Source organism: Chaetodon auriga, chromosome 21 (genome assembly GCF_051107435.1).
Source record: "Chaetodon auriga isolate fChaAug3 chromosome 21, fChaAug3.hap1, whole genome shotgun sequence".
Lineage (NCBI taxonomy): Eukaryota > Metazoa > Chordata > Actinopteri > Chaetodontiformes > Chaetodontidae > Chaetodon > Chaetodon auriga.
The window spans coordinates 52,697-66,590 of record NC_135094.1 but is presented as its reverse complement, the minus strand read 5'-3'; the positions used below and the strand labels follow the sequence as shown (position 1 = coordinate 66,590).

The 13,894-nt window shown below is 41.0% G+C and overlaps 2 protein-coding genes across 18 annotated transcripts in view; one reads left to right on the top strand and one right to left on the bottom strand.

Moving 5' to 3' along the window:
• The window catches only part of epb41l3a (erythrocyte membrane protein band 4.1-like 3a), a 39,216-nt gene extending 36,360 nt beyond the window's left edge, over positions 1–2,856 (top strand). For all 17 annotated transcript variants that reach the window (XM_076721535.1, XM_076721534.1, XM_076721530.1 and 14 more), the window contains one exon: positions 1,238–2,856. In XM_076721535.1, the coding sequence (XP_076577650.1) occupies positions 1,238–1,243 (6 nt within the window). In that variant the 3' untranslated portion in view covers positions 1,244–2,856. The remainder of the gene's footprint in view (positions 1–1,237) is intronic.
• Positions 2,857–7,390: 4,534 nt separating this feature from the next.
• Positions 7,391–13,894, bottom strand: part of lama1 (laminin, alpha 1) — a 38,606-nt gene continuing 32,102 nt past the window's right edge. Inside the window, exons 52-64 of the mRNA XM_076721515.1 lie at positions 13,081–13,222; positions 12,849–12,963; positions 11,820–11,972; positions 11,555–11,706; positions 11,274–11,468; positions 10,959–11,142; positions 10,289–10,395; positions 9,964–10,153; positions 8,977–9,126; positions 8,505–8,658; positions 8,256–8,389; positions 7,857–8,070; positions 7,391–7,739 (exon numbers count right to left, since the gene is read on the bottom strand). Coding sequence (XP_076577630.1) covers positions 7,585–7,739; positions 7,857–8,070; positions 8,256–8,389; positions 8,505–8,658; positions 8,977–9,126; positions 9,964–10,153; positions 10,289–10,395; positions 10,959–11,142; positions 11,274–11,468; positions 11,555–11,706; positions 11,820–11,972; positions 12,849–12,963; positions 13,081–13,222 — 2,045 coding nt within the window. The 3' untranslated portion in view covers positions 7,391–7,584. The remainder of the gene's footprint in view (positions 7,740–7,856; positions 8,071–8,255; positions 8,390–8,504; positions 8,659–8,976; positions 9,127–9,963; positions 10,154–10,288; positions 10,396–10,958; positions 11,143–11,273; positions 11,469–11,554; positions 11,707–11,819; positions 11,973–12,848; positions 12,964–13,080; positions 13,223–13,894) is intronic.

The window sequence follows — 13,894 nt, the reverse complement described above, 5'->3', positions numbered from 1 at the left end:
GACAAACACTGAATGCCCAGGGGCTCAGAGGTTCTGATTGAGAAAGAGAAAGATCTTCTGACTGGATAAAAGGCTTTGCAGGAACTACAGAGGACAGGAAAGACTTAAGGTGATTGGTTGGTAACAAATGTGGCAAATTAAATGGCAAAAGACTAAAACTTAAAAATTTTCATTATACATGAATAGGAAATATACAGCCTTCTTGATCAGCTATGAATCAATCAAGTGGATCATTGATGAGTCACCACAGCCCATCACCAAACATTAAGCTGCTGACCATTAATGCTATGCTAACATGCTGTGTTAACATTTTTCACTGTCCTCTCAAGTGTGACATCCTTATACAGCTCAAATTGGAGAGTGTGGCCCCACCCCCTGCTGTCCACCTTGACCCACCACTGATTTTATGCCGACTCAGCGGACAACATTCAGAGAGTAAAGCACAATTTTAAGAAAGAAAACTGAACCCAGAGGTCAAATTCATCACTGGACAGAAACAGGAACTGTTGAGAGGACAGTGATGACATTAACATGCTAACATTCTGGACCATGCTTTGAAGCTTATTCTACTATACTAATATGCTAATTTGCATCAGTATGGAGCTGTCCTGGCTAGCTTAGGGTCAGGGTTAGAGCTGCTTCAGTTTTACCCCTGAAATTGAGCGCACTCATTGGTCTGTTGTCACAGCCGAGTCTCAGTAGGCTCATTACTTACTTCCTGTATGATGGTAGAACAACACAGTAGTTAAAGAAATCACTCGATATGAGCTCTGAATTATTATGAAACTAATGAATGAAAAATGTAACTTTGTACTCACACCAATACAATCTGAATCAAATTTTACTCAGATCAAATCTAAGTGTAAAGTTACGTTTTCAATACATTTTGATTTTCTGTCCCATGCTCATTTATTTCATTTATTTATTTAAATGTGGACTTTTTGCAGACTGCGAATGTCACCATCAGAGGCCGATCCTGTCCCTCACAATTTATAAAGCATTTTAAATTTTATTTTGTTTCACTTTTTAAGCAATATCTCATGGTTTTGTTTTTTCCAATGTTCATGTAATCAAAAACATGGAGCTGCACCAAAACATCATAGAATAATCAAATAATATGTAAGAACAATGATGTTGAAGATTATAGGATAAAGATTTAGACCTTTAGACAACCAATAGTCGAATATATTCGGTTCTGTTTTATCTATTCTTACAGCTGCTTTGGGCTCTCTTTCAGGACTGACTCTACAAGCCACTGCTGCATTGTGGGAGTTGTGGTCCAGACTACTGAGCCAACAAAAACACTGTTTGCACCAACATCCAGTTGATATTATTGGAACTGAGGATTTATGCCCTCACACACACACACACACACACACACACACACACACACACACACACACACGCACACACACACATGTTGTGTTTTTATCACTTGTGGGGACATTACAAAGACTTACATTCATTTCCTGGAGCCTTACCCTAACCCTAACCGTAACCACTATTTGCCTACTCCTAACCCTATACCTAACCTAACCTTACCTAACCCATAACCCTGTCCTCAGTCTTCACCCTAAAATATAATGATTTACATTAAGGGGACCTGTATTTTGTCCCCATAAGGCAGGTGAGTCCCCACAATGTGACTGTGTAAACAGATTTTTGTCCCCACAGTGTGATAAATACCTGGTCACATATGCATGCACACCCGTGCATACACAGCAGCACCTGTTTGTTTGACAGGAGGCAGGCCCAGTGGCTGAGCTAGCTTCAAAGCATTCATTTGATTGTGTGATTAGATTTAGTTGAAAACTTCATGATGGCATTTTCAGGAATTGGAACGAGAATAAAGCATTTATACAACACCAACAGGTGAGACAGACAGACAGACAAACAGAGGGTGCTGCTATGATGCCATGATTGTATTCCCATAGCAACCAGAGAACCAGAGCTGGTCAACCTCAGATGAACTTTCACCACAAATTAGCACCAAAACTTGACCAGTTGCTGTTTTTAGCCCCACTCCCACACACACCTGACACCCTGATGGGATAAAAGAGACATCTGGTTGGTGGTTGACTCACGTGTATTTGATCCTGATTGTGTACAATGGGAGACAGCAGCTTTATGAAACATTCAGCAAACAGTTTGAATCCCATCCGAGAGATCTGTGATAATGACCTCTTACGTCACCTGTCTCACCTGGTGAGGAACTGGATCTTACATTCTGACAGCCTGGTACAAACTGTTTTCTGTCTGAAATATAAAATAGCATGATTGCTAGCACTGTAACCACTCACTGTATAGCAGGAAAATTCAGCTCTGTATTTACCCATAATGCAATAGTAATGTGCCATTCTCTCATCTCACCATGGAAGCCCTCAATATGAATTATTTTACTCATTTGTCTATGTATTTATTGTTTTTGTTCTTTTTTTGTATATATATTTATTGATCTGCTTGTCTGTAATCCCACAATGTAATCCCCCTGCTGTCATTTTACAGACTGACCACTCCCCTTGTTGTCATATGACAGACTGGCCACTCCCCCTGGTGTTAGATTACAGACTTGCCACTCCCCTTTTTGACATGACAGACTGGCCACTTTCCCTGGTGTTAGATTACAGACTGGCCACTACCCCTTTTGACATATGACAGACTGACCACTCCCCCCTGGTGTTAGATTACAGTTTGACCACTCCCCTTTTTGACATGACAGACTGGCCACTCCCCCTGGTGTTAGATTACAGACTGCCCCCCCATGTCACACAACATAAATCCTGTTTTATTTTCTTCATGATAAATTAAAACTTACTGAGGGTGTCTTTACCCACTAAATAAAATGATTCATAAATGCCCTGACTTTCTGTATTTTTCTCTGTCAGCAGGAAAATGCTTGATGTCAAAGAGGTTTTTGGTTGATGAGCCAAGCAGAGATGTGAGTAGTGAATCAGATATCTGGGGCTAGAGTCAGTCTGTAATTTCAAAGTGAAGGATTTGCTTTACATCAGAGTGTAGCTGTTTTGTATTTACTTTGCACACTGCTGGTTGTAATACAGTTAATCTGGTGATCACTTATAGAGGTTATTTCCTTTGTATTGTGTTTATTTTACTGATTTGATTTTAGTGTCTTCTCTCACATGACAGTATTTTGAAAAAAGTGTCACAATTACATTTGACGGTCACCCTTACATTACCCAACCACAGAGCTAGCCACAGCCTTTGAGGCTTAAGGCATATTAGGTAGGTGTTTTATTAAAACTGGATATCATATTTCAAGATGGCACCCCCTTTATTCATATGAAAGCAACACTGCGTCATCGTGCGAACTATCAGGGAGCCAGTGGGAGCTTGGCTCCCCTTAGTGAGACATGAGCTCCCCTGAAAACATGATTTTCAAAATTTGGGGGGGGGGTCAAAATATTGGCAATATGCTCTTGTCATGCTGCTTTTGTGACTTTACCAGCTATTCCATAAATGACTCTCTTTCGGGCCGTGGGTAAGAAACAGCATGGAGACAGCTTCTCTGTCGGAACGTGTATCTTTCCAATCTCGACCACAAACAACCTCTTCAGAACAACAATGCACCACTACAACAACTCAAAAATCATCCCTCAGGTGTGATGTATCACTCTGCTGACTTTTAACAGTCTTAAACACATGAAAAGAAAATGGGTCAACATAAAATTTAGAGCAATAAACAAATAAAATTAAAGTTAATCAACATAAAAATAAGAGTCCTCTAATTAATTGTATGTATGTATAAATAAATGTCTTCTTACACTATTTTGCCCCCCCCCCCTTAAGGCAAGGCTGCTTTGGCCTTTGATAAATACAAACTTATTGGGGTATCTGTCAGAGTTTCCTCATCTGCTCACCGGTGCCCTCAGTACTTTTCCAGTCTCAGCCACGTCCACCTGCCTGCTCACATGATCACACACCTGAGAGTCATTGCAATCAGTGCAGTATATAAGCTGATCTGCCACACTCACTGTTTGCCAGACTGTCATTGTTCTTGTGCAAACTCTCCATCTGTAGTTCATGGCCTGATCTCCAGTTGCCAACCCGGCCTGTTTCTGACCACACCTGCTCTCCTGTTCCCCAGTAACTGCCTCAGCCTTTTGTCCCTGACCACAAGTCTTGCTTGTCATTTCCTGGATGTTGTTTGCCTGAGTGTTTGGTGTTCGCCAAACACTCAGGCCCAAGTCACGTCCCAAGTCTTTGCCTGCCTGTGACTGCTGGGTGTCTATTCCCTGCACAATACCAGAGACTGTACTTTTTGATCAAAAGGCCAATAAAGGTTTTACTTGTGGTGGTTCTGCCCTTGGACCCAAAAACCCCCCACTTTGTGACAGTACCATGGCCAAGATGTAGAGCATGAAGTTCTTTAATGTAGTGAGTCCCAGGCACCCACAGGTGGTCATTCGAGTTGGTTCCAGGGAAATTGAGTGGGTCCCCAATAAAATATGTGTTTTTTGACAAACATAGTGTTAAACTTGTTTTGATACTACATGAGTCTAATTGTGTTTATATTAATGTATATTGAAAATGTATCTTAAAATGTAATAATTGTAATTATAATCTGTAAATATACTGCAAACACACAGCTGGCAGAAAGAGGAAGTCATATCAAACAAAGAAATATCTTTTTCTGAGTGAATAAATATTAATGTAACTTACAAATGGGAAATAATGCCATCAAATACATCATGTTTAGGAAAGTACTTTTAAAAACATGCATACAAAGGGCAACCATTTACTGCATACTGCTGTAAGAAACTAGGTACATTTAGGTGATAAGTAGCCTGATCAGTCACTGTCAGTAATCAATAGAGACACATGTCTGACAACCTCGTTTCTGTAGTAGAGACAAAATATTAAAAACAAAACAAAACACATTCAGTATTTAAATTATCATTATTAGTAGTACTGCTACTACTACTACTACTACTACTACTAATAATAATAATAATAATAATAATACAAACTTTATTTGTAAAGCACCTTTCATACAGGAGTTGTAGCTCAAAGTGCTTTACAAGAAAGAAAATGCATGCACCAAGTGGGTGCTTCACATAAAAGATAGAATGGACATGTGATTTTTTGTTTTATTGCACCAACTTGAAGGATTTGGTTATAATTGATACCAAAAATCTAATGTGGTCAAAAATAAAAAGTTTTGCATATGTACATTCAGAAAAGTAATAGAGTAATAGCCTTATAGCATTTTAGAAGCATCCACACTTCTTTGAAAAGAGCTCTTTTGTTTAGTATTTGTGCAGTGAATGCTTTGCTGCAGAGTTCATAGAGTTCAACATTAATAGATAAAATATGAGATCCTGCATGATTTGGGTGCAAGTGATCATGTTTGAAGAGAGCTGTTCTGTTGTAGAAAATGGTGAAGTTGTCCGTGTGGAAGATAGTGTTGTGCTTTACAAGACAAATGAACAAATTACTTTTTTTATTATTATTATTGATTTAGATGATTTAGACTTTTACAATTTACAGTTAGTCATTTGGCAGACGTTTATCGAAAGCGACGTAATATGAACTCACACACCAATGGCACAACATCAGGGGGGCAGTTTTGGGGTTCAGTGTCTTGCCCAAAGATACTTCGACACGTGGACTGCCGAGGTCAGGGATCAATCCACCGACCTCCTGATTGGTGGGCAACCGTTCTACCCACTGAGCCACAGCCGCAGCTGATTTATTTGTCCTTCTGCAAGGAAAATTGTTTACACTTGCTGTACAGCCTCAGAGTACACAAATATATCAGGCTGGACAGAAAACTTCAAATTTGACAAATACCTACACGAATCCCACTGTACACCCACTACCTCCGCATTCTCATACTTTACACACACAAACACACAATCTCAGGCACGTCACAGTCTGGAGGTTCTGTTCAGTTCTGTTATGGCAGAGGAGACAAAACTCTTGAAATTCACTTTCTTCCATGCAAGCGACCTTTAAAGGCAACCAGCTGGGAGGAGCTCAAAGTGTGGGTTGGGGGGCTGATATGTGCTATGGTGTGAGCACATCATGCAGTGTCTGCACGTTTGAGGTCTGGGAGGTTGGGGGTTGGGAGGCCAATTATCTTGGCAGCCTTGTGTGTGATTTGTGTAATCCTGTCTTGAAAGGGTTGACAGCATTTTAAAGAAGCAGGGAGAGCAGGAGAGGAGTATGGCTTGAACAGTACTTTTGTAAAGTAGCAGCAGAAAGTGGGGGGGTGATGGAAAGTGCTCAAAGTTTGTGGATAGCGGAGAGTCTTTGTTGGCAGCATTTATGGATGTATGTTCAAAGTTCAGTCTATTGTCCAGGGTGATGCCGAGATGTTTGTGGCTCTCCACCATTTCAACAGCTTTGCCACTGATGCTGATAGGAGAGTGGGTGGGGGTTAGACACTGACTTGCGTGTGCCGGAGGAGTCGACGACCAGTTCCTTTGTTTTGGAGACATTTAACTGCAAGTGATTGTCCGCTAACCGCTGTGTGCAATAGGAGATGGAGTCATGGTAGCTTGGAACTGAGTTATTATTATTGAGTAGTGTGAGTGCTGCAGTGTCGTCGGAGTATTTGAGGTATGTGATGATGGGTGACAGACTGACAGTCATTGGTGTAGAGGGTAAACAGGAAGGGGCTCAGGACACAACTTTGTGGGGCTCCAGAGTTGGTGATGAAGGATGATGAAGCTGTACTGCCCACTTTGACGGATTGTGTTCTGTCACTGAGGAAGCTGTGTACCCAGTGGATGAGAAGTGGAGGAATATTCAGGTGATGTTTTGACAATTTGTATCAGACCAGTGACACCTTCGGTATGTTATGTATAAACCCTGGTTGTCTGAATCTGTGTTTGTGAAACTGTAATTGGTTCAATGCAGTTCCAAGGCATAATTGCTCAGCCATGGCACTGACTTTTCATTTTGCTCATATGTCTTGTAGAATTTAAAAAACACTTTATAGCCATCTTAACAAGGTTGGAAACTTGATTTTTTTCTCCAGAGGGGGTTGTTTGGGGGCATTTTGTGAGTGACATGATACTGCAGAGCCAACTCTGGCCACTAAATCAAAATTGCATTTCATCCAAGGGCTGCTGCTGGGAGGTCGCTGACTGACATAAATGCTTTCATGAGGTCTGTCTTCTGTTTTGTCAGCCTTATACTATTTCTGGTCAAATGCAATTTGGCTGCAGCTGTGGTTTGTGTTCAGTTATAAATAAATAGCATGTGTGATAAATAGAGAGAGAGAGAGAGAGACATTTAGGGATGAATCTTGTAAGCCTTCAGTGCTGCTGATGTTTATTTGAGACAACATCTTCTCTGGTTGTTCATGTTGAATGAGTCAGATTTTTGGAAACTGAGTGAATGAACTTGAAAAGACTGAATAAATGAGTTTTCACATTATCTTTAATGTTCATGCAGTAACAGATCAAAGTTACGGATGAGTTACACAAAGTCACAGTGATGCTGGAAATACCTTCAGCTGCTTACAGAACATTTCAGACCACAGACTCATCTTCATACTGTGTTCTGCAGAGAAACACTTTTGATGATGTTGATGTCTGTGGCCCTGTCTGGGCATAGCTAGGCAACAGGACACGAATTAGGAATGACACCCAAAAGGAAGTGTGCAGAGCTCAGGTCAAGTGAGTCGATCAGATGAGACTTAACAAGCTGCAAGTTCCTCATGCAACCTCTGAACCTGGAGCTTATTGACAGGCAGTTCTGCTTAACACCAGCTGTAACAGAGAGAGAGAGGGAGAGAGACAGGCAGACAGACAGGTAGAGAGAGAGACAACAAGGTTATATCAGTCACTGACACACGTCATAATGTTTTTATTTCAGTAGTAGCTAACCTGGATAGCCTCCTAGGTAAACAGGGTTGTTGGTCTCAGCAGATGTGGATTGTGGATAAGGGTTGGGTATGGTGTAACTCCGCCCATTTACAGTCAAGCTCAGGGTGTGTTTGGTTTTTCTGGCCAGCAGGCGATGCCACCGTCCATCACACAACATCTGACCAACTGAACGCACTGACACTCGACCTGCCCCATTATTCACATTAAACACCACCTGCGGAAAGCACAGATAAACCCTTATATTATCATTGCTTACAGAATATATGTGTGTGTATATATATATGTGTGTGTGTGTGTGTGTGTGTGTATAATTATTTGTGATGAAAATTACAGGTAAATCATTATAACAGGTAACAAACACACACACACACACACACACACAGGTAACTCTCTGCTCACCTGTCCATTGATCATCTCCAGTCCGATGGCATCAACCTTAGCACTGCTGATTCCCAGAAATACTCCTTCTGATTGGCTTGTTCGAAACTCCAAAGACACTGACACATCAGAGCCAACCTTATAACCATCACGCACTAAACACACGTGCAAGCGCACACACAAACACACACACACACACATAGAGTTTAATATTGTCAGACATGATCAGATTAAAGCAGGATATATTTTCTTTCTTTATACTTGACTCACTGAGGGCAGCGTATCCACTCCCATTAAAGTAACTTCCCATCTGGTCATTGGTGAAACAGGAAGTAACATCATGCTGCGAGGCTGGCTTGGAAAGATCCAACATGGCTCCATTCAGACTTACAGAGCGGACACAACCAGAAAAACTGCTGCTGACCTGAGAAAGTCCATGACCCATGTTACAAATACAGGTAGTACAAGTGCAGCTCAGGTAGTCACTGTTTCAACAGCCTTTCAGAAACACCTTCTTCATTCAATGATGTGATTTTTACTCTTTTTTACACTCCAGTCAGATTGACAGCATCCAGACTGAATCTCAGGTGACATGCTTGAAATGAGGCGAAAATGTTTAATATTTAACATGTAGACAGAAAATGTTCAACTTAGTTGAAGTGTAAAAATGTCATCTTTGCAAATATTTAGACCCTGTATACTTGTTGTGGAAGTGGTGAATGAAGAATTGAAAATGGCGTACATTAATCCTTCTGGTTGTGTGTGTGTGGGGCAGCCCTCCCAGGTAAAGCCTGTTGTCCACGTCCAGCTGGTTTCCTTTAACTGAGGCAGAGTCTGGACTCGAACCGTCAACTGAAACCGACAGCAACCTCCGGCTGACCTCAGCACTCACCTGAGAAAGGATCAGTTGAAATAGGATTATGTAGCTGTGTAGTTATGTGGTGGCCTTATACGAACATTTGTGCAGTTAAGACAATTTGCTGAATTTGACCCTGTCAGAGATTCAGAAGAAGAAAATCTCAATGCTCTAACTTGAGGAGAAACACCTTTGTGAGTATTAACTGCTGTTTGTGGAAAGGACCTTTCAATGTCAATTTTCAAGTGCCAAAAAAGAGAAAAAATGGAATTCTGATTGATCAACACAGTGACAACAGGGCAATTTCGTCTGCGGAGGAAGATCATGTGATATGACCAAAAGCTCTTTTGCTCTCCAACCAAGAATATGTCTATATTAGTGATGCATGACACCTTCAAAGTGTTTCATATGTATGTGACTTGGATACTGGTGGTGGTGTTTTGAACAAAATCTAGCTTTCAAACTTGTATTCTATAAGCTTATATTGTGCTCAGTTGGTGGGGGGTTTCAAGAGGAGCCACACAGACTAATAGGTAACCCAGAGTGTGTCATGGTGTGTTCTGACCAAAAGCAAGGCAATTTTTTCATGTGAGGCAATTCCATAGAGTACGCTTCAAGCTCAGTGTGAAGACCCTGCATAAATATATTTTATTTCAGTGTTGACAGGGTAGAGTGTGCTGCTGTCTGCTGTCTGTTGAAACCAGCTGTTGTTTCTGTTTGAGCTCCTGTCCCCTGTGTTCAACATCATTAAAAGGTTGACATTGCTGAGAAGTGCTGAACTTCTGTTTGCTTGATATGTTAACCAAAATCTGTGGAGTAATGTGTTAAATTATGTTAGCAGGGAAATTCTGGTGTCTCTGTGTGGGAACTCACAGCGTGCCACTCTCCATCATTAATGGTGACAGATGACGTGATGGAAGCAGGGCCTTTCCCAAGGTCAGCTGACATCATCAGTCTCCCCCCCATCAGTCTGAGGACGATGAAATCCATCTGTTTGGAGTCGGAGAGGAGGAGGATCAACCCATCCAGAGCACGACTTCGAACCAACAACCTGACCGAAACACTAAGGATGGGGAGAGACGACACAGCAGAGTCTTAGATTTACTTGCTGTACTTCCTTTATTGTTAGATGAAGAAGATCTGGCCAAAGCCACCCCCCTGACTCTTTGACCAGAGTGCCATTGTCATTGCAACTCACCTTCTTCTGACAGTATTGGGGTTGATGATGAAGGTCATGTGACTGTTTTTGGATAAACCAAACTGAGTCCCTGATGACAGGAAGGTTGGCTCCATCTCCGACACACACTGGATCACACACAGATCATTAATCAATAATCAGTGACCAATAATCAAATATATGGATAAGTCATAACTAATAAGACTGACTAATTATTGATAAAACTGTTCAGTCTTCAGTAATACTGACCAGGAATCAATAGCCAATCAAAATATGCTGAGTAATATTCAGTGACCCGTGATCAATTAAGTTTAAAAATTTTTCTTACTGTTATCAATAACTAATAATCAAGAATCATTAACAGCCATAATGATTACCATGCTCACTAATTAGTTATATTATATAGTATTATGTAGTATTGATTAGCATTATAAATAATAAAGTAACTACCTATATCAATGATTAGTAGCCAAGATTGAATGCATTGATTACAGCTATTACAAGTATTGATTGCCTTATCAATAATGATGATCAATAAAGCATTCATTTGAACTACCAATAACATTTATAAATCTCTTGATTACTGTTATGAATTAGTGCTAATAAGTATTTATTAACATTATCAATATTTAATTGTGAAGTATTTAGTTAATGTAAACGATCAAAAATCAGCATCAGTAATATTGATTACCGTTAGGGCTCCTGGAGTCAGAGCGCTCAGGTGTGTGGGTGGTACTACAGTCAATTCAGCAGGGTCATGAGTTGGTTCTACATCCTGGTCATCAAGGAGCACCACACCTCTGACTTTCTCTTCCAATAGGCAGCTGTCGAGCTCCACCCCTTCATACTTCACAGCTCCTGATAGGTCAACGAGCCTGGAAGGAGCCACCAATTAAAACAGTTAACCATTCAGAGAGACAACTGTGTGTGTGTGTGTGTGTGTGTGTGTGTGTGTGTGTGCTTGAGAGAGAGAGAGAGAGAGAGAGAGAGAGAGAGTAGGACTTACGCTCCGCCCACCACAAAGTGTTGAATACAGCCTCTGAACCACCTGGACATATCCTGTAATCTAATTGGTAGATGAAACTCCTCTCCTGATGGCAGCCCTCCAATGAAGAAAGAGGCTGGAGACAAATGAGAAAATCTGCCTGGCAATAGAACGACAGACTTCGTCTGTTCCTCATCCACCTGCATGGATAGAGATCTGAGAGAGAGAGAGACAGGTAGTATATTATTTAATACTCATCCAGTCCGGTGAGATAGGTGTCTGTTCCTATAGTTAACACCTACTTCCTGTTGATGGTGATAATCACAGAGTGCTTTGTTCCGTCACTGAAATATCCTCCATCAGGTTTCACCATCATCACCCTCTGACTAGCTCCACCCACTTCACCAAGCTCTGCTTCCAACGCACCTGAGACCAGGTGGACAGACAGGAAATTCTGCGTGCGCACACACACACACACACACACACACACACAGATAATAATAATGGTTAGAAAATAGTCACAATAACACCTCGTGCACAGGTGTTTCACATTTCTGTTTGTCTCACCTGTTTCTGAGTTCGGTCCTCACTGAAGGCAGCCAGCAGGACTCCTGATTGGTTATTGGTGGAAAAGGAGAAGAGAAGCTCCACCTCCTGACCAAGTGACCGAGGAGCGACTTGAACAAAGCCTCCGGCCAACACCGACACACTCCGCACCGCCTGACACACAGCAATGAGCACACAGCGATGAGCGTGATCAAAGGGGATTATTGATTTGTGAATTACAGAAGGAAAGGTCAGACAGTCTGTTAAAGACTAACGTGTGTTTGTGGGTCCGTTGACATATTTAACACTAATATCTGTATAATACAATTACAATTAGTCATTTGGCAGACGCTTTTATCCAAAGCGACGTACATATGAAACAATGTATATATTAACATGCTACACATCAACCTACTATGTATATCAGCTCAGTGTCAAAAGTCGTTTCTTTGCAGTGAGCTGTTAAAGACACTTAAGATATTAACACGTCACTTCGTGAAGGCAGCAGTAGACCTTTATTGTGAAACAGGAAATAGTGGAAATAATGGCAAATTTACACAAAGAGCATTTGATTTATCACTTGCTAATTGACATTAAAAACAGATTTTTCAGGCTTTCTGTTTGTTTGACATTAAATGGATGAAATATCTTTGACAGATGAATTCAAAATATGCTGATTTCTGCCATTTTAATTTTGGAGCTAAAGGACGTGAATGATAAGATGAACAGAACAGTGGACAAACCTCAAACTTAACATATAACATAATTCACGATAAACATATAGAACAGTTCACAGCTGTTTATGATACGTGGTGAGTGACAGAGTCTCCATAATGTAGTCACATTAAATTACATGTTATAAATAATGTACCAATATCCCCCAAACAATCAAAACTGTAACTTGAAAACCTTGTGACCACACGAACTTGGTGGTGGTGAAGTGTGTCTAAGCACTGTGTATATGTATATTGTATACAGTAGATATGAGTATATAATGTGTATATATGCATATATGTGACTGTGTGTGTATATAGAAAGTGTGTGTATTACCTTGAGTACACAGCCCTTCCTGACTCCGAAAGCATCTCTCAGCAGGTCAAAGTTGGAGCGAGCAATCTCCACGTTCTTTATACAGCCCACGTATGACCTGGAGACCACCTGTCGCCTAGCAACCAAACAGACAGGTAAAAGCAGGTCAGACAGGTAGGAACACCTAGACAAATGAGTGTAGATATCACCTGTAACGTCACAGCATCCTCACCTGGTGACATAATAGACTCACCTAATTGGTCTGGAGGCAGGAAGTCCTCCGATGTAGATGGGGTCGAGGTCGGAGCGATTCAGGTCGGAGGCTGTTCCAGGAGACTCCGCCTCTAACACCTCCTTCTCTGATGATTGGTCGGCTGCCATGATGGACAGGTAACCTGCACACAGCACCACCATGAATACCAAGAACAGGACGGTAGTATCTATACATACAAATACTGCAGTAACAGTAGTGGCAGTTGAAAAACTTGTGAAAATTGACATCAGTGGTCTTGGCCACACCCCTGACAACTGACAGCAGAACTGCAGTAGAGCTACAGTACATTATAGTAGAACTAGAGTAGAGAACAGTAGAACTACAGTTGGCATACAGTAGACGTGTGTTTAATGTTAACAGAATGACTGATTCTGTTTGTCATTTTCCTTCTCTGGACCTTTCTTTTTGAAACTTCTCTGGTACTACAGTAGTACTATTGCTGTAGTTGGTCAGTACTGGTAATAGCTGCTTAGTAGTGTAACAATGCATGGTGCATTCACAGTAGCACTGTCTGAGCAGCAGTATTACTGCATTTAGCAGTTGCATTTAGCAGGGATTTAATGAGCAGTAGTAGTACTAAGGTGGTAGTAGTGGCACTGAAGCAGTAAAGTTCTAACACATTAGTTCTAGTTTAATTCAATTCAGTATTCCTTTATTTGTCCCGTGAGGGGAAATTCCAGATTTACTTTGTGCACAGAAATTAACTGTAGTATTGCTGTACATTAACAGCTGAAATAGTAGTATTTTTACATGTGTTTACAGTGTGATCTTGTACCAGATTTTAAATGTAGTA